This window comes from Larimichthys crocea, chromosome VI (assembly GCF_000972845.2).
Source record: "Larimichthys crocea isolate SSNF chromosome VI, L_crocea_2.0, whole genome shotgun sequence".
In the NCBI taxonomy this organism is placed as follows: domain Eukaryota; kingdom Metazoa; phylum Chordata; class Actinopteri; family Sciaenidae; genus Larimichthys; species Larimichthys crocea.
In genome coordinates this window covers 6169002-6187943 of record NC_040016.1, presented here as the reverse complement: position 1 = coordinate 6187943, position 18942 = coordinate 6169002, and the positions used below count along the sequence as shown (strand labels likewise).

Below are 18942 nucleotides of genomic sequence, written 5' to 3'. Positions count from 1 at the left end.
TTTGGTTCTATGCCTTTCATTTAAAACTAATATATAAACTTTAGTCTCCATTTATTTGTTTTACACTGAAAATCATCAGTGGCTGTATTTTGCTCATGTTTGTGATACCACAGATTACACACATACAGTCCAATTTAGAGCTGTATAGAAACAAACAACAACAACAAAACAAACAAAAAACAACATATGTGTTATGATTAAAAAAGAAAAACTCACCACTGTTTTATAACAGATCTTATTTTTTATTGAGGAGAGTCAAGTTGGGCTTTCCATTTTTAGAAAATAAACCAATGACAATATTACAAATAATGAAATTGTTACATCATTCACAGGGTTACAGTCAATATACATTTATACAGAAATACAGGATCTCCCACATCAGTCACAGTGGTCTGAACCGGCACTGGTCTATAACGTGGGCTTTAAAAGGACCGGGGAACACATGAAGATCCCCCTGTCTGTACTAGCCTACAGCCAGAGTGGTAATGAGAGGAGGGGAGGGGGGGGTTCAGAGCTGGGAAGGGGCAGCAGAGGGGAACACAGGGTCACATAGGGGAACACAGATGGCAGGGTGCCATAGTGGTACGAAAGTCTGTCCAACAGAGGGAAAGACACGGTCTTGCTCTGAGCAGCAGCCAGCATCTGTCCATCAGCAGGCTGCTGAAATGTCCTGAACACTGGCGCTCTGCCTGCTGCAACATTCAGACTATCTGCACCTGAAAATGTCAATCCAACAAGCTACATTTGACCACCACAGCAATAGAGGGCGCTCTGGTGCTTCGTGCTGCATCCATTAAATAGGAGCCATTTTCTGTCTTCCACAACAGGAGGCAGACCTCTCACTCTGACCATACTGTAGCTGGGCGCCATTCAAATGCAGCCCATTGGGTACAACCTGGCACAGCTCGTGTTTATGCACAATATCATGTAACAGTAACACTGAGTCTTAACGGTTTTTCCTCCATCCTTCAAAAATTGGCACACGGTGAGGGCAGGACTGAGTGACTGAGTGTGTTTTTTTTTTAAACTTTGCTTCACAGATGTAAGAAGAGAAAATACAGTATGTTTTGCTGAAAAGCGGCAGTAGGCGAACGTCATGACCACATTGCGTTTACTTCAATTTCCAGAGCAAAACTGTGAAGTTTTTTTTTTATCTGCAGAAGCTGGAGTCTGCATGTGTAGATGGTGTCGATATTTTTGGTCCTGTAAATCTTTACAGTAATCTGAAATGTTAAATACGTATCCTGGAAAGTGAACAGTAGAAAATCATTGTTTTAAAGGGGAAAAAGCAAGTGAATTAAACTTAAAAGAAACTAATGCCTCTCTGTATATACAAATCTTCAATTGACATACAGTAAATTTCCCAGCGATCCAATATTCCTTTTGGCCAGGTTTCTATACATTTTTTTTAATAGAATTTTGATATCAGGGCTTTTTTTTTCACAGCTTGAGCTTTGTTTGAAAGAAAGCAGCCAGTCTGCTGTTGAAAAAGGAAGTCAGAATCTCTAGAAACACTTGACATAAGTGCGTAATTTTCTTCTCCCACTATCATTGCTCAGCTTAAACTGCAACAAAAAGTCTTTTTTTGTGCCCTCAAAATCATAAGATACATAAATACTTCATGCAGTGCTTTCAAAACACTCCACATTCAATCAAAAGGTTTTCTAAAAACTCCTTCAGATGAAACGGAAAAACAACAAACTAACCCTACAGAAGGTATTCTCTTGGCGGTGACAATATACTGACAGTCTGTAACATAAAGTTCAGCGCTATTTGATGTCTAGTATTTCTGCACGCCATGTTTAAGGTAGTTCCTTCAAGCAAAGTTCAAGGATAATTGCTTGATTAATAACTCTTGGCAGCATCCACGGACAAGCATCTGAATGAGCTTTAATAGGGCCGGAACAAAAACTCACCGGCCTCGTGTGTACTTTAGATTAATTTCATGAACAACATTAAGTGTTTTTCCCGACGACGGAACATTTGCCGTACTGGAGAAGACATACAGCCTCACAACCTGAAATTGATGAGCTGTTAAGTATTGAGAAATGGAAAAGGAAGATGGTCTAAAGCTCGGTTTAAAAAGCAAACTGCATGTTGGCATTTGTGGCATTTAGGTCACAGCATCACTTCTCCCTTGCCTCTCAGCTATGACTAACAGCTCATGATTCTCCTCCTCCAGTTTCATATGTTATAAATGCTTCCAAGGAATTATTCGTTCTGATGTGTGGCGCTGGAGATGAAAATAACCAAGGAGGGGATTATGGAGTAGAAAGAAACTAAAAATCCACTCCTCCACTCCTGGCGTAAATTCTCTGGACAGCCAGGGATAATGGAAGGTAAGAAGACAGGGGTGCAGCAACTGAGGTTTCTCACTCTCTTTAACCAAGGCTTTGGCGCTAAAGCTGTCTGTAGTGACACCACAAAAACTCAGTTCAAGTCTGAGAATTTGGTATGAGCAAACATTCCAGCATTGTCCAGAGGAACTTTTTTTTTTTCACATGGTCAGAGACATGCAGCACCAGGACAAGACAAGACACAACTGCCCCACTGATGAGTGTCAGTTCGCCTGATGCTGTTGGCGCTGTTAAAAACTCTCCAAGACGAAACCAGACAACTGCTGAAAGCAGACTGAGTGGAGATCAGTGGGAGCGGTGGACAGGTGGCTGACAGGCATGTATGTGATCAAGGAGAGAGAGAGAGAGAGAGAGAGAGAGAGAGAGAGAGGAGGGAATCAGTGCCTGGACAGAGCGGCTGTGATGGAGGCGCAGCCGCCCCGCTGTGACCGGACACATCTTACCGATGGCTCACAGCTGGACGTCCATGTCTGGCTGTCAGGTCTCGGAGCAGAGGGCCCAGTAGGAACTCTGGGCTGCTGATATCATTTACTGGCTGTGTACATTAACCCATGCCTGATTCACCGTCTCCAGGGAATCAGCGCATTGCTACGAACTCCATCTTTCCCCTCACAACCCTTCTTAATGCCAGGTTACAGATGACGACACAAACAATGATTGACAGCTCTGTACTCATGAGACAGTATTGTTCACAGGAAACCATACGATAAATGCATATACTGTCTATAAAATGAAATCAAAATCCTGTTACAGGGAAACGCCGTTTTTATCTACATGGTTTTGTGCACCAACATGATTCAAAATAAATTTCTTAGCATTGATGGAAGATCCAGAGTGTTTGTTGGAGTCAAAATGTTGACTCAGTGCAGAAAAAAAACTGATAATAACAAATCAAAAATATCCATACAGAAATTGCAAAAATATAACACATTGCATTTTTGTTTTGAATTCAGCAAACGCCTGATTGTAGTCTTTCATGACTGCGTGTGTAAAACAACCATGTGTGGTATCAAAACTTTAATACTTTAAACATAAAAACATCTTTTCAGAACAAAAAAAAAAAAAAAAAGGAAAATTGGAAGAAGAAGAAACACTGAATATAATGCAGCCAGTGTGTCAAATCCAAGCTCTTACCAAACAGAGTTCTAGTAATTGCAGCAAATCAAAGCACTGTGAAATTAACCACTCACTCAGCATGCGATCAAACACGAATCCCAACGGGAGCCACTGCTTCTTTGTGCATGTGGTATGCACGTGCAACATGTGCACATATGCAGACGGCACTGGAAATTAACAATGTGAAAGAGGATGTATGTTGGAAGTTTTTGTTTTTTTCTTCTCCCCAACTTATTATTTTCACAGAATAAGAAAAGAAACTGATGATAACAACAACTTAAAACCCTGTGGTCAGTTCTTGCGCTCCTGAACGGATCGATGAACTGTTTCTGAGTCTTTGCGTTGTGGCAGGTCAAGTGCATCTTGATATGTACAGTACAGGAGCATGATTGGGGTGCAAAAAAAAAAAAAAAAAAGAGAGAGAAGAGTTTGTATTTGGCAAGCTGTGAGTATGTCACTGTGAAAGAAAACAAAAACAAACTTGTCATTTTGTCTATAGTGAGAGGAAGCATGGTGAGACGGAATCTTCATCACAAAATTTCACACAATATAGAAAATTACTTGCAATGAGAAAAAAAAAGCTGTTTTCTTTTTCTTGAGTGTTGATTTCACCGTGTGAATTAATGTTTATGACATCAGTCTATGCCAAAAGTTGTCCATTTCATGTTTTTTTTTTCTTTTTTTCATTTTTTCTTTTCTCCTGGGGAAACAGTAGGGAGTGTACATCGGGTTCCTCGGTATCCTCTGTGTTTTGTCGTTCAGGAGGCAGCAGAGAACTCCGTGTTTCCTCGTGACATCCGAAATTAAAAACGGCAGACGTTATCCACACCTTGTTGAGGATTCTCTCCTCAACTCTTCCTTGTTTTCTTTTTTTTTTGCCCTTTTAAAGGGTAGCTTTCCTACTCAGTTCATCTAGTGTACAACCTTATATCATCTATAAATTTAGATAAACTCCTTGCCTTTTCTCAGTTTTTTCTTTTTTTTTCTTTAAAAAATTCTTTACAAAATTATCAGAAACAAACAAACCAAAAAGAAAAAAAGAAATGTTCAACATCAAATGAAAATTGGTGGAAGATTGAAAAATGCGTTGCTGGTCACTTCTAACCTCCCATGTTTCTAAGCTCCCTTGGTGAGTCGGCTGTGGGCCCTCTTGATGCCTCATCACATGGACTTTCCATGACTCTCCACAGCTGATCCCAAAGATGGAGGGAGAGCCAGAGGTGAGGGGATAAGAGGAGGAGGAGGAGGGGGAGGAGGATGAGGAGAGAGGGGAGTGGAGAGAGGAACGGGGGATGAATGATAGTCTGGTAGGAAGCCCAGACAAAGTGTAACGCGAAAAACATCCACTCCATCCTCCACATCCAGAGCCCTGCGTCCGAACCACCACGATCATTTTTTTCCTCCCCTCTGCTCCGCTCGGGAGGGTCAAACCTCCACCGACTGGATCTGGTTCATCTGTGCCCGCATCATCTGGACGCTGTTGAGGATCTTCTTTTGATGGCCTGCTAACGTCACACCAACCCTCAGAATGTCCCTGTGTGGAGAGACAGAAGCAGATGATATTACCACAGACAGTAAAGAGTTCTGCAGTATCTATCTATCTATCTATCTATCTATCTATCTATCTATCTATCTAAAAAACATATGAAGGCATGACTGAAAAAAAAACAGACGATGACTGAAAATTGAGATGACAGTAAAGTAACAAGCATGAAACATTGTCATTTCGCAGAGGAACAGCTGCGTGTTCATCCATCTTTGAGGCCAGAGCGCTTATATAATCACAGAAAAATGTATGAATGCGAGTTTAGTGTATTTTGTCTGTAACTAACGTTCTGACTAATGTGGTACAGTAAACCCCACCCTTCTCATACCGACCGAAACAAATGAGCCAAGATTACAAATTCAAAACATCTCATCGGCTCAAGTCAAATTGTATACGCATGGTTTATCGCAGAGGATGTGTGTTATATAAAAACGAACAGGAAGTTTGTGTAAGTGCAGTGGCATCCTGCCCCAAACACGATCATTCACTCGTTGTTTGTCAAACTGTTTCTTTTCCAAGAGACAATGAAATCTCCTGATTCTGAATCTCGACATTAGATTACACACTACTATCTGTTTTGTTCAAAGAAGTGAAGCACAACATCTCTGTGTGTAATCTCTGGTTCGTGATACTGTTATCCATAGACAGAAAATTATATATCAGTTTCTCTACAGGTGGCATTCTTAACATGATTTTATCTTGATGATTTTTCTCCTAATATTTTGTCTCACCAACCCTAAAGTTAAGATGTTTCCTCTCAATACTTAAAATGAGGTCAAAGCGAGGCCTGCGAAACACATGGCAGAGAATAAAGGGCACTGTTATGGCTTCCAGCTATTGTGCCCACTGTTCAGCCTTGCAACTGCACTATTACGATCTGCTAATTACATGCAGTGCTGCTTGCATTTTTTATAACGGGCCAGAGGCAGAGTCTGGTGCTCGTTCAGGTTTTTAGGGATATATGAGACTCAGCAAACCCGCCTCATGAGATCGTTTTCCTTCTGCTTATCAGGCCCAGAGCAGCAGGAATCATCAGCACTTACTCCATGGTCATTTGGGACACCACATCAAATGTAGAAAAGTCAGCGTTGGCAAAGTTGTCTTTGTACTGGCCCATCTTGATGGCATCCAGCCACTCGTCCACAGTGCTGAAGCTGGAGAAGTCTGGGATGCTGCGGTCCAGGAGAGGGAGATGAACACTGAGAAGGGACACAAAGCCAATGAGGATAATGATAATACATAGTGGCAGGTCTAACATCATAGTCAGCCCAGACCACCTGTGTATGATTCTAACATTAATTATTACATTTTCAAAAGGCTAGACAGGATCCCACTGCCCTTATCCATGAACCAATATTTTCCAAACTGATTTATCCTAAAGTACAGTTTCCAAATGAAGTGATAGGCTTCAGGGAGCCAATATATCCACTCAGTGTCTGCGGAAAATCTGGCCCTTGGTCCTTCACTCCACCACAAATGAAAGTACAGACAGGGATAATGGAAATCAGTAAACGCTGGCTCTCAAAGGAAACTAACACCCAGAGCAGAAATGCTTCAAAATGTTTTGTTTTGAAAATTGCCCAACTGCTTCAATCCAGGTTTCGCCCAAAGCGTTCGTGGGAAGCATCTGATCTATCAAACCAAAAGGCTTTAATTTACATAACCGCTCGGCGCCAGGAGAAACAAGAGACACTGTGTTTGGAAAAAAAGTTAACTGTGCCACGGATGGCACTGCAGTAGGAGTATGAATTTCCTGTTAGGAAGAGGATAACCTTTACATTGAGAGACAACCAGATGCATATTATTGCACTTGATGTTATCCACATCAATATGTGATGATAAAACCAAAGGGCTGTCACTGCCTACAGTAACAAGATAAAACACACATGCAGATACCGCACACAGAGTGAATACATTAACACTAGTCTACACCATATGTTATGACTATGATAAGAAATACTGTCAGGCAATGCAAACACAAGAAAATCACATAAAACAAATTTAATTTAGGTCAAGAGGCTTCCCGCCACTCACCCCGAAGATAACGGGGTCATGGCCTTCAGCGTGTTGGGATTGCGGATCATCTTGTCAAGGTTGTTGACGATCTGACTGAATTTGGGCCGGTTGTTGCGGTCCTTTTGCCAGCAGTCCAGCATGAGCTGGTGCAGCGCACTGGGACAGTCCATGGGTGGAGGCAGCCGGTAGTCCTGTTCTATGGCATTGATGACCTGCAGGGGGAGACACAGATCTCTAAGGGTTGCTACAAGGCTCTATAATACAGGAGATTGATTGATTGATGGAGAGGAGAGAGTGTTCGATCCAGTGCTGGAAGAATTACTCAGACACTTACATAAAAGTAAAAATGCTATACTGTAAAAATTACAATACATTACAAATAGAACTATTAAATTTAAAATCAGAAAACAATGCAAAAGATTTGCAACAAAATATACTTAAAATACCAAAAGTAAATGCACAAAAAGTCTCTTGTGACTGATATGTTATCATATTTAACATTATTAGAGAGGAATGTGTTAATAGTGATGTATCAATGCCTCAATGCCTAGTTTTAAATACTTTATATACAGTTAGGTGCACCAAATGGTCACAGTACGAAGTACAAGGGTAAATGTATCTTTCATATTATCTAAAATGTGTCAAGGAGTCCCAAACAGATACTACTTCTTTTGTAAGGCATTACATCATTAAGATCTCTAATCTTTAATGATGTTGATATTTTTATGAATTTATCATATTTTAAATGTTAAATCTAATCCCGAAAAGTCACTTGTAACTCAGATCAGATATATGCAGTGATAAAAGTACCACAGAAGTATAAGATAGCATCAAATGTAAACACTGAAGTAAAGTACAAGTACCTCAAACAAGTACTCATGTAGAATACTTGAATTATCACTTTCCACCATGATACAGTCCAGCTGATAAACTCTCAGGTTGTCTGAGCCCTGCCATACTTACAACAAAGATTATCAGTATGATAAATGTGTAATTTTAGCGACAGTCATGTCTAATATGACGTAAAAATTTGCACTTATGCTGATCTTTTGATGAACAAGAGCATCTGTGCCTCTCACTATGTGGTGCAAACAACGGCTGTAGTCATTACTGTGTTAATGCCTATGAGTCAGAAGTGTAAAATTATAGTTATCACTTAACCATAAATACATATGAACGTCTTAATTTATATTTGTGCACAAATCACCACATTAGTTCTTCATTTGAAGAGTTGTTAAGCAGCAGTTTGGGTCATTAAGAACATCAACTTCATTCTACCATGTTCCCATTTCTGCCAGCAGTGACCTCTTCTCCGGTCTTTACAATGTATTTAATGCTCTCCCTCTTTGTAAAGCCACATTTAAGCTACTTCTGACTTAAGGCGCTGATGTTGTTGGTCGTGGAGGGGGGCACATAGAGGTGGTGCATGGTTAACAGAGTGAGACAACCCGGAGGACACTTGTGACGAGGACGCACAATCCCTTGCTCATTATCAGAGCCATTAAAGGAGCTCCATTCAAACCCAGATTAATCTCATTCATGAGACCTCCAAACGAGCACCCCGATGGAGCAGAAACACTATCTGGAGCTGCTAATAAGATAACCGTTGAGGTCCTCGGTCCCTCTTAGCACATTAGTGTTCTCACTTTCAATTTGAAACTATTTTCATTATCTCTCTCCCCATAATTTGCTCTCTTCTGCTACCCAGAGGGAGATAGGAAATGGAGGCTCCAGTCAAGAGCAGAAATTGTCCACTGAGCACTGCCGTGAATTTCAAATGATCTGATTATGACTCTGTGGTAAATGTGGGGGAATTTTCATATAAAAACCCAGGAGGGAAAGCTGCTGTTTAGCTAAGGGAAAGCAGATACAATGACAAAATGCATCTCCGAGGAGTCTGAGGCTTTAATGAAACTCAGGAAGTATGTGTGTAGTGAGGCATTGTTTAAAGGGAAATCAACTGAATAGCAACTTCAAAAACAACCACAGACAACCGAAATACATACATCTTGATTGGTCATGTCCCAATAAGGCCTCTCTCCGTAGGACATGACTTCCCACATGACGATCCCATAGCTCCACACATCACTAGCGGAGGTGAACTTCCTGTACTGGATAGCTTCGGGTGCAGTCCATCGGATAGGAATCTTCCCTCCCTGCAAACACAAAGGGCAACAACCTCAGCAAGGGAAGCGAGACCGAAACCCGACCGTCACAGTGTCCTGGCTTCGGAGAGAGACACCGTTCACAGCAACAATGCTGACGGTAATCTAAACTGGGAGATGGATATAACAAAACCCCTGGGAGTGAAGTGTGGTACATGAAATACTGGAGGAATAGGAAGGAAAAACAGGTGAAGGGGTGATGTTTGTCTTGATAGGGAGAGCAGTGTGACAGTGCACTGTAGTGTACATCAAACCTAGGTTAAATAAAACCATCTGACAGCACCGGATGAACGGGATCCTCAATCAGGGCAGTTCACATACAGTAGTGTTGGACAAGTTCTCATTGGAAAAATACTATATATTAACCTCCCCCTGCTTTTAATCATGGTTAATCAAGGTGAGACTTGATTGTTTCTTACCAGAGCACTAGTGTAGGTGGGGTCTGATGTATCATCCTCCAGGAAGCGCGAGAGACCAAAGTCTGACACCTTGCACACGAGGTTGCTGTTGACCAGGATGTTTCGGGCAGCGAGGTCGCGGTGCACGTAGTTCATGTCGGCGAGGTATTTCATGCCTGAGGCAATGCCACGTAGCATACCAACGAGCTGGATCACAGTGAACTGCCCATCGTTTTGCTGTAAAACAGACATATTTTGTTATGATATCGTCTTGCAAAGAGCAGTTCATAAAGACGAGACACTACTAAATTTTCTGTGTCACCTGACAACATTTGTATGTAACCAGGCAAGCAGGTTGAATTTCAATACTCCAATTTCATTTAAAGATACAAAAAGGAACTCATTTATTTAGAGAAGGAACATTGCAAGTAAATACACGAAAGATGGAAAATATTAACAGACAAGAATTGTAAACAAACAGGATATATAGCTAGCGAGGGGGAGAAACTTTTCATCTGTAGTCCCTTGCTATTAAAAAGGCTTCATTAAATACATAAAAAAAAACAGGGCAATTAAAAGATGGAAATAAAAGATTGGTGTGGGACATGTCAGGAATTAAGTGCAGTTTTGACATATATACAAAAAGAATACCATTTGTTGTATTGCAAAAAGAGAGTTTAGTGTCTGCAAGGGTATGAATTAATGGCCCACTGTTTTAAATGGTTACTGGAAGAGTTAGAGTGCTGCTTTAGTGTCGCAACTGAGAGGGCTGAAAACAACACAAGCTGAACTCATGCTTTTTCGGGACCTTTTTGTACAAAAATATCCCCGAATTTAAAAGATGTATTAATTACATTTAAAAGTCTGCACGGGTAATGATTCTTTTAAAACTCATCACCCATGTGCCCCATTTTAACAAAATGTGCCATTAATAATACAAATTGATTCCAACTTAACTCTTTTTAAGTGAAATTATAATGATTTAATTTAGACATGTCTACTTGTAACCCAATCCATATGTGGCTAATGTAGAAAAGTTACTTTGTAGTATTAGTTTCTCTGAAGAGGCCCTGCAGGATACTAACGGCGAGCTTTGGGTTGGGCTCAGGACTAGGTCTGGCTGGCTGTCTACAGCTGTTCCCCTCCACAGTTTGGTGAGGCTTTACCCCATGCATGGGGAGCGTCTGGAGCAGTGGTGCAGCTGTGCCTCCAACTGCGCACACCTGCACTCTCCCCACCACCCACCACGACGCCCGGAGAACAGAAGATTCCAGAGAACGGAGCATGGGAGCTTGGGGACGGGTGTGGACAGACGGAAAGGAATTGGAAGGGCAGGCGAGCAGAGTCCCCCCCAAGCACGCGCGTACTAACAGACTGCACGGACGCTCCACTAGCCTATTTCTCTTTCAAACGCTTTGCCGCTCGTTAGCCAAGCTGATTTCTTCTCACGTCAAGCTGCTCTTCTCCTCGTGTTCCACAGCAATTAAGCAGAATGCATTATTCATGAGGCCTTTCTCACACATACACATTGCCACCTGATCTGCGTGCTGTGTTTGCATATACTTTAATTGGAAAGATTCCTCTTTGGGGTCAGATTAGGTGGAAGAAATAACCAGGAATTTGTAGTGCTACGTGAATAAAGGTCTAACATGATTTAGTTGTATTAAAAAGCGTTTTTTTATCAAAGACAGACTTTTATTCTCTTTACTTCCTCTTGTTACAGTTTGCTCCAGATACCAGCGTTTAATCGATATATTCTCCCAATTCCTATCCTGTCTCTCCTCTGCAGCTTTTTCTGCAGGAGGCAGTGGAGAGCACAGTACAGACTTCAGTGACCATTGTAAACAACCACCCACCAATCACCTCAGAGAAGACACAGACCATGCTCACAGACTTTGCCACTGTCAGCAACTGTTGCCATAAACTGTCACCATGAGGTGCCGCAGAGGTACCCTGTTGTTTTGAATACAATGTGCTGTCAAATGTGTTTAGCAAACATCTACATATACACAAACACCCTTCACCGTGAGATCAAATTCCAAAAAGAGCTGATGCTTTGTGTCTCGGAGGTTGGAGGCAGAATGCGAAAACATTTGGTCTGATCGGTGTGCTGACGGGAGCTTGCAGACTTCTTCTTGATGATGGTTTTGATGTAGGATTGGAGTCGAGGGCTTAAACTGACTGTATTATACCGATGGAAATCTTTGAAAAGGTAGAGACCTGATGTGGATGTGCTCTGCTCAGTTCTTCAGTTACAGTGATGTACATGAAATTCTGAATAATTGCAGACTCTGTATATACTGCACATCTGTGTCCACAAGACAACTGTCTCTTGTATAATGCTATTGTACCGTAGAGCATAAAACAGTGTACTTCTTTACTTCAGGAAAGGCGGTGGCTTAATTTAATTTATAATGTGGCATTCTCACTGTACTTACGCTGCCATACTCTCTGTGTCGCATTAAATAGTCAGTTCTCATTACACCATTTGAACTAAAAATAAACCTTTTTGGCAAAAATGATAAATCTCCAATTTCCATAAATCAGAGGCCCTTTACTGCTCATTCCAAAAATGTAACGAGAGCAATTAGAGTGGATAAAAAGCATACAAAAAAAAAGTCATATTAGACAAAAATAATTTTTATTTCACTAACATCCCCAAGACAGATGGCGAAAGGGCTATGTGTCATCTCATCTCATAGTCGGCTACATTTTTAAACATCTGACATCTCATTTTAAGTCTTGCAAAGTATTTGAATTATGTATGCAGGTCGTTAATAGTGGAGCTCGGCCAGTTCTCTGTAATATTCTCCTCTGGTTAGATTATGAAAATTAAAAATTCCATGAACTTATGAGCGCTGCATATTTCTTGTCAGGGAGTCGTGTGTGGCTTAAATATGCATCCATATACAGCATAACCAGCAGTTCTGTACTAAGTGTGAGCTGAATACAAACAAAAAAACATGGAAAACATCAAAGAGGAACAAACGTCCTCGGCTCTATCTTGCAAGAGCCTCTTATTTTGTGGTCTTTGATTTTTACAAAGAAAATATAAAATATGTAGAGAAAAACCTGAAATAAATCAGTACTAATGGAAAAAAGATGAGAGTTAATAGCGAAACATGACAGCATACTTTTGAATGACAGTATTCTAACTACTCAGGAGAGATGATGTGAATATTAATATTTACCCGAAGTGGGATTATGGTGCATGAGTGTATAAACCGTGTCAAATTATTGGATAAATATATGTGCATACGCAGAAGAGTGTGTGTGTTTACGTGTAAGAAGGATGAGACCTTGTTTGTGCTAATAGGAAAAATGATTAACATATATATATATATTTTTGTTTTGTTTTGTTTTGATTGTTATTTAAACAGCAACAAAGAAACTCATGCTGTTGTCTGGTTAATAATATTCTCTTTGAATAGGAGTGATTACCTGTTGTCCATCATGTCAATTTCTGACAGGAAGTTAGCAGGTAACTTTGCCGTTGTCGAGTGTAACAGACACTGATGGATGGAGTTGTCAAAAACTTTTTAAATTTAACTTTTAGGATCATCACATCATTTTTTCCCTTAAGCCTTTCACAATAAAAGCTCTGAATTGAGACCTCAGGGATTCAAAGCGTTGAAGCAGTTCGGCCTGCAGTCTGTGAAGCTAATGTTAATGTTATCTCAGGCAGCTACAGGGCAGACCTGTCTGCCCTGTACCTGTTCTAGACCTGTTCTAGATGAAACACAGAAATGACAGACATACTACAAATATCTGGTTGCTTACTCTGAGGAAGGAGTCCAGAGATCCGTTCTCCATGAACTCAGTGATGATCATGACGGGACTGCTCTTGGTGACCACGCCCTCCAGGTGAATGACGTTGGGATGGTCGAACTGGCCCATGATGCTGGCCTCACTGAGGAAGTCCCGCCTTTGCTTTTCTGTGTAGCCAGACTTCAGCGTTTTTATGGCAACAAACATCTCCCTTTTACCTGGGAGCTTTAGGTTACCACTGCACACCTCTCCGAACTCACCTGTGAAGACGTTAAATGGAAAAAAACAAGGGTTCTATTAGGGGTACAGCAAGTGAGTAAGCATTTTTTTTTGTTTGCATCCATTTGTACTTAGAAACCAACTAAAAAACAAGCTATTTCACAGAGTTGTATTCCATCCACGTTTCAGTCAGATTTTTCCATTACCTGCACCAATGACCTGTTCAATCTTCACGCAGGATATATCAATCTCCTTAGCAAACTCCCTCACAGCCTCGTTGGGGTCCTCATATGTGAACGGATCAATATAAATCTTCATTCCTGGAGTCACTTGGAAAAAAGGGAAAAGTCACTATAATATTTGATTCTCGTGGTCATGCTTACACTCCTGCGGCCTTGACAGTCAAACGCATTCAGGCATAATAACAATCAATTCACTTCACATTCCTGTGCTTATGTATGCGATTTCTTATTTGACCTTCAGACGATGAAGGTCATACGATGGAGGAGGTAGTGTAGTTAGAAATGTCTGGTGCTTCAAGCTACATATTGTAGGGCTATTCAACCAGGAAGGACACCTCAAGCCTTCTTAGCTGTGATAAGCCACGTCAATATATATATATATATAAAATCTCCTGTGAGTCATAGTGCCATTAACACTCAGGAGAGAAACCTGGGCCCTATATCAGGATCGCTCAGCTCTACTCCAAGAAATAAATTGGCTCTCCTAAGCCCTGATGCCAGGTAAATTGGCTTAAGGTGGCCTTTAAGTGTTCAGGGACTTAAGTGTCCCGAGTTTTAAATCCGATTATTCGGCTCTCACCTCCACATCAGGCCTGAGGCTATTTGAATGGATACTGAACTCATGCTTGGGCTACTGCAGAGCTAGATGAGCATGCACACTGCCTCAATACCTGGCACACTGCGCCGAAGAAAAACGTGCTGCAGAGATGAACAGATGGAGAGGATCTGACCAGGCAAAACCCCCCATTACTAAAATCCTACAATCTCTTCCCAAGCCGAAGCACTGTTCAACAGACCACCCTCCTATGGTGGCAAAGACCACCAAAAACAAGGGCAGAAGCCTGAACTGTGACTGGTGTGAGATGACAGGATGCACACAGGACACATTGGCTTCTGCTGTTAATAGCCATGAAATACCTGAGTCTCTATTTGGCACACTTTTCACTGAATCACAAACCGGACTCCTTTGCACAGTGTGATCGGATTATATTCAGAAAGCTTTTACCTTTGGAGGGGAATTAACATAAATAAGGATGAAGCAGGGTGGTAATTACACAATCAAATAAACAAATTAGGATGGGGGGCATAAACTTAAGATGGTAAGAGATCTGCACTTTTCCAATCATGCAGGAGAAAGATGGATTAGCTTTAATATCTTCGACTGAACTGCAGTGAAATGACTTCACGGCTCTTCCTCCCAGATTTATTTCTGCAGTATTGTCATATAAGCTCTCTGCTACTGTACTGTATGAAGAAAGAAAATCATTGAGAAATTCCTTTCATACACCAAGTCTTTTGAATCTTTTCCCAATGGCAAATGACTCATATTGCATTAGCATGCTAATGGCGTTAAAGTGAGTGAAGAATGACCTATTTCCACGACAATGGATTTAGTTAACTATGAAATGTGATGAGCACAGAACACACACGTGAACACTGTTTTTTGATGTGTTTAAATCCAGCCTCCGAGCGAGCAGAGTCAAACAACAGGCAGGATTACTCGAAATTGGGTGGGGGGGGGGTTGACTAAAGCAGTGCTGTGCTGGGCCGTATCCAAGGACACCAGCATGCAAGGTGGTAGCCATGGAGACAGGTGTGTGAGGCAGCGGAGGGCTGAATGATAGCCATGGAGATGACTGTGCGAGATGGTAGTCATGGAGACAGGTGTGCGTGGTGCCGAAGGACGAACCGGCAGTGAACGCAGACGGAGCGGAGTGGTGGTTTACTCACTGTGGCCGCTGGTGTAGTGCTGCAGTTTGTCTGTGTATTCAGAATCAGCTCTGTCAAAGCCACGCCTCCTGGGGGAAAGACAAAGAACTCTAGCTCTGGTTCAAAGAAAGGGAACGGGGAGGGGGAGAAACACAGATCAAAAACCCCCAGGTGTACCTACGCTAAAGATACACCAACTAAGATCAAATGGAGAGCCAGGCCTTTGTACATAAAGAAGCATTTGTATTTGTTTTTTGTGCTACATTGGAAAAAGGTAAACCTAAATCTTTAGTGTTTGTCTGGTAGGTCAACCTGGTAAGCACATAAATATCACCAATTTAAATTTAGCCGGGGGTAGTGACGTGGGTTGTGTGATGCATTGTGGGATAGTTTGGCAATATCAAAACAGAGACTGCCAAAAAAGACAAAGATACATAAGAAATAGTATGACTATGAGTTCTGAACCAGACAGTAGTAAAACAATTATTTATTAGTTTTAAAAATTACTTAATCATTTTAGGATGATCAAACACAAAGGTTCTAGCAGAGATGCACTGACACTGCCTCATCAGTATTAGACCTGATATTGCGTTTATTAAGCAGATCAGGTATCGATCAGGTGATCCACATTAAATTCAGCCTCTTTGTTATTGTAAAATTGAGTGTTTTTTTTTTCTTGCTGACTCAGCTTTTAGTACCACAGCAGTCTCTGGAGTCTTGATATTTTACATAATTTATACACATTTTAAATTTGAGAAACAGAGAATGCTGATTTATATCGACAGACATCCAGAGAATCTTTTTTAACAGAGAAACATTCAGATTGGTGCTTCCCTAAAGTCATACAAAGTAACTAAAATAATATTTTCAAACATGTAAACATGAAGTTTATTTACACACTTGGAAACAACGCAAAAAAAAAATATTAGTCAAGTTAAATTGACTTTTATGTGTAAAATCAATTTTCACACATAAAAATTTGCAATATTTACTTTTTAAAAGTATTTTTACATTCCACGTTAATGACATATCATGGAGTTTCAAGATAATAGTTTCAACATAATATCTTTTTCAACTACATTACAATTGAAGGCGTAAGCTACCGTCAGCAAGTTTTAACTGGCGAGCAGCTTGACAAGGACGTATTAAAATATCTTTTTAAAGTGTCATCAGGCCATTACAGTGAATTAGAAGCGTTTTATTTCTTTGACTGTTCGACAGTTCTCAAAAATGATCATACACTCGTTCGTTTTGGTCTGGAAACTATCCCACAATGTATTGCACAACCTTTGTCATTAGGCCGTCACAATCTAACATACACCGCTGTATTAAAAATCACCCAGCTTCTAAAACTACAGCTAAATATTTGGGGTAAATCTATTGAGGAGTGCATCTTGTACATTCTTCTGTGAATCGAAACGCTGTACAAGAGCAAAGTTACAGTTTTAATATGAGTGTCCCCAGCGGGAACTGAAATCCTAACCTTTGGCAGAGTTACAAACATTTGATGCCCGTTGAGCAGGAGCACCTACAGAGCTTTAATGTTAGCAATGCTGACTTTTATATATTATTTCTGCTGCTGAAAGGCTGGAATTTATTAAGGATTAATATATTTGAACCCATCTGAACCGATCACTCTAACTCACAACTACAGTATTAATCAGAATCAGAGAAAGCTTTATGTCCCAAGTATGTGTACACACACAAGGAAGTCTGGCTTTTTGTTGCTCTCACTGAACATAAACACAGTTTCAAGAACAGTTTATGTAAAAAGAGACATGTAGCTAAGAACAACAGCAAAGCTGAACAGAGATACTATTACCCACATACAACACACAATGTCTATATACAAGTCAAAGTTACTGGCTCTTTTAAAAAGACTGGGACAGGATTGACTCACCGGTTACAGACGATGATGATGACGACCACAGCTATGAGGAAGACCAAGCCAGCGGCTGCTGATCCAATGATGAGAGGCAGCTTCTCCTGAATACTGGTGTTGTATTCCTCTATAAAAAGCAGAAACACATACATAAACATACTGCCATATGCACACACGCCGAGTCACAAGCTGAAACATATGGGTAAGCATCTGAGCCACTACATATGGAGGGAGCACTGGGTGACAGACAGACATACGGCTGGGTGAACCAATGAGCATCTTGGCATGTTGACTGGCTGTGTGGACCACTTTCCAAAGCATACTGAATGTGCTCAGATGCCGCGGATATGGACAAATCATCTGGCAGAAAACGTGTGAAGTGAGCAGAGAGAGCATGTTTGGGTGAGACCCAGACTGATCAGGCAGCCAAGAGCAGGAATCCAGCTACTGAATGGGCACACAGAGCCAGAGCCAGACCCTTCTCTTGAGCACTGCAAATGACACACGACTTCACAGTTTTAGCCAGACACATGAGTTGGCGAGTTCCACATGGTGGTTTGTACTTCTGGATGGTATAAATATTGTGTTTTTTATGGTTGAAAGCATATTGGTGACTGTAATCTACTGTAATACCCCAAATATGGCATTTATAAACACTGAAGGAACATATATTAAATAGTTAATAACTCACTATAATGTAGTTTGAAGCAGGTATAAGGACACTGTTTACTAATGTGCAGTATTGTTATATGTTAACCTAATATGACAGATTTTACATAATTACAAATGTCTTTTACTTACTATATTATCATACATTATTTGTTTTTACACCAGCCACTAAAAACATTAATATCTGCTTCTAAGGAGATAGAAACTTTCATCACTGCAAGTCAAGCAAAATAATTAAAAACAAATCTAATTAAAATCATACTTTGAAATCTGAATGATTACTAGTAAATATGTGTGAACACTGCACACTGCAATAAACAATTTTAAATAGAAAATTATAGTGTATTATTGATCATTTTTGTTTATACAGTGTTTATAAATGCTAAATATGAGGGGTTGAGTGCTAGAAAGGCATGAACTAAGGTACCAAAGATATAAAAAACATGTTTGTGTTTATTTTGAAAAGTAAATAAATCCAGCTAATACAAATTTTAAATTTAAAGAATACAATTTATAGCGCAAACACTGTGTTTAATCCTATTTTTTTTACTGTCTGCTCATTTTCTCCTTTACTTTCTAAAGCATTTCCAGAGCTGTACCCACAAAAGTACAGTGTTTACTTTAAACTATGGTAATCAGTGTATTCTTGCAGCAGGAAACGCAACTTCTCGGGTGCACAGGGACATAAAATCCAGGTGAAAATCACTTTGAACTGATCTACTTTTCACACACAAAACAAAGTGTGTTTTTCGGTAAAACCTGAAAACAATGAGCCTTGTATACTCCCAGTTTACTCAATATTTACAGTTATGAGTCAGTTTTGATATATCTTTAGTGCTGGCATGTGTGCGTGT

The 18942-nt window shown here is 40.5% G+C and overlaps 1 protein-coding gene across 4 annotated transcripts in view; it reads right to left on the bottom strand.

Moving 5' to 3' along the window:
* Nucleotides 1-1014: 1014 nt before the first annotated feature.
* Nucleotides 1015-18942, bottom strand: part of ephb2b (eph receptor B2b) — a 118032-nt gene continuing 100104 nt past the window's right edge. Inside the window, exons 8-16 of one of the 4 annotated variants that reach the window (XM_027279418.1) lie at nt 17438-17546; nt 15559-15626; nt 13792-13914; nt 13379-13626; nt 9620-9835; nt 9042-9191; nt 7054-7247; nt 6063-6218; nt 1015-5007 (exon numbers count right to left, since the gene is read on the bottom strand). In XM_027279418.1, coding sequence (XP_027135219.1) covers nt 4899-5007; nt 6063-6218; nt 7054-7247; nt 9042-9191; nt 9620-9835; nt 13379-13626; nt 13792-13914; nt 15559-15626; nt 17438-17546 — 1373 coding nt within the window. In that variant the 3' untranslated portion in view covers nt 1015-4898. The remainder of the gene's footprint in view (nt 5008-6062; nt 6219-7053; nt 7248-9041; nt 9192-9619; nt 9836-13378; nt 13627-13791; nt 13915-15558; nt 15627-17437; nt 17547-18942) is intronic. The other 3 variants (XM_027279420.1, XM_027279419.1, XM_027279421.1) reach the window with 3 other exon arrangements.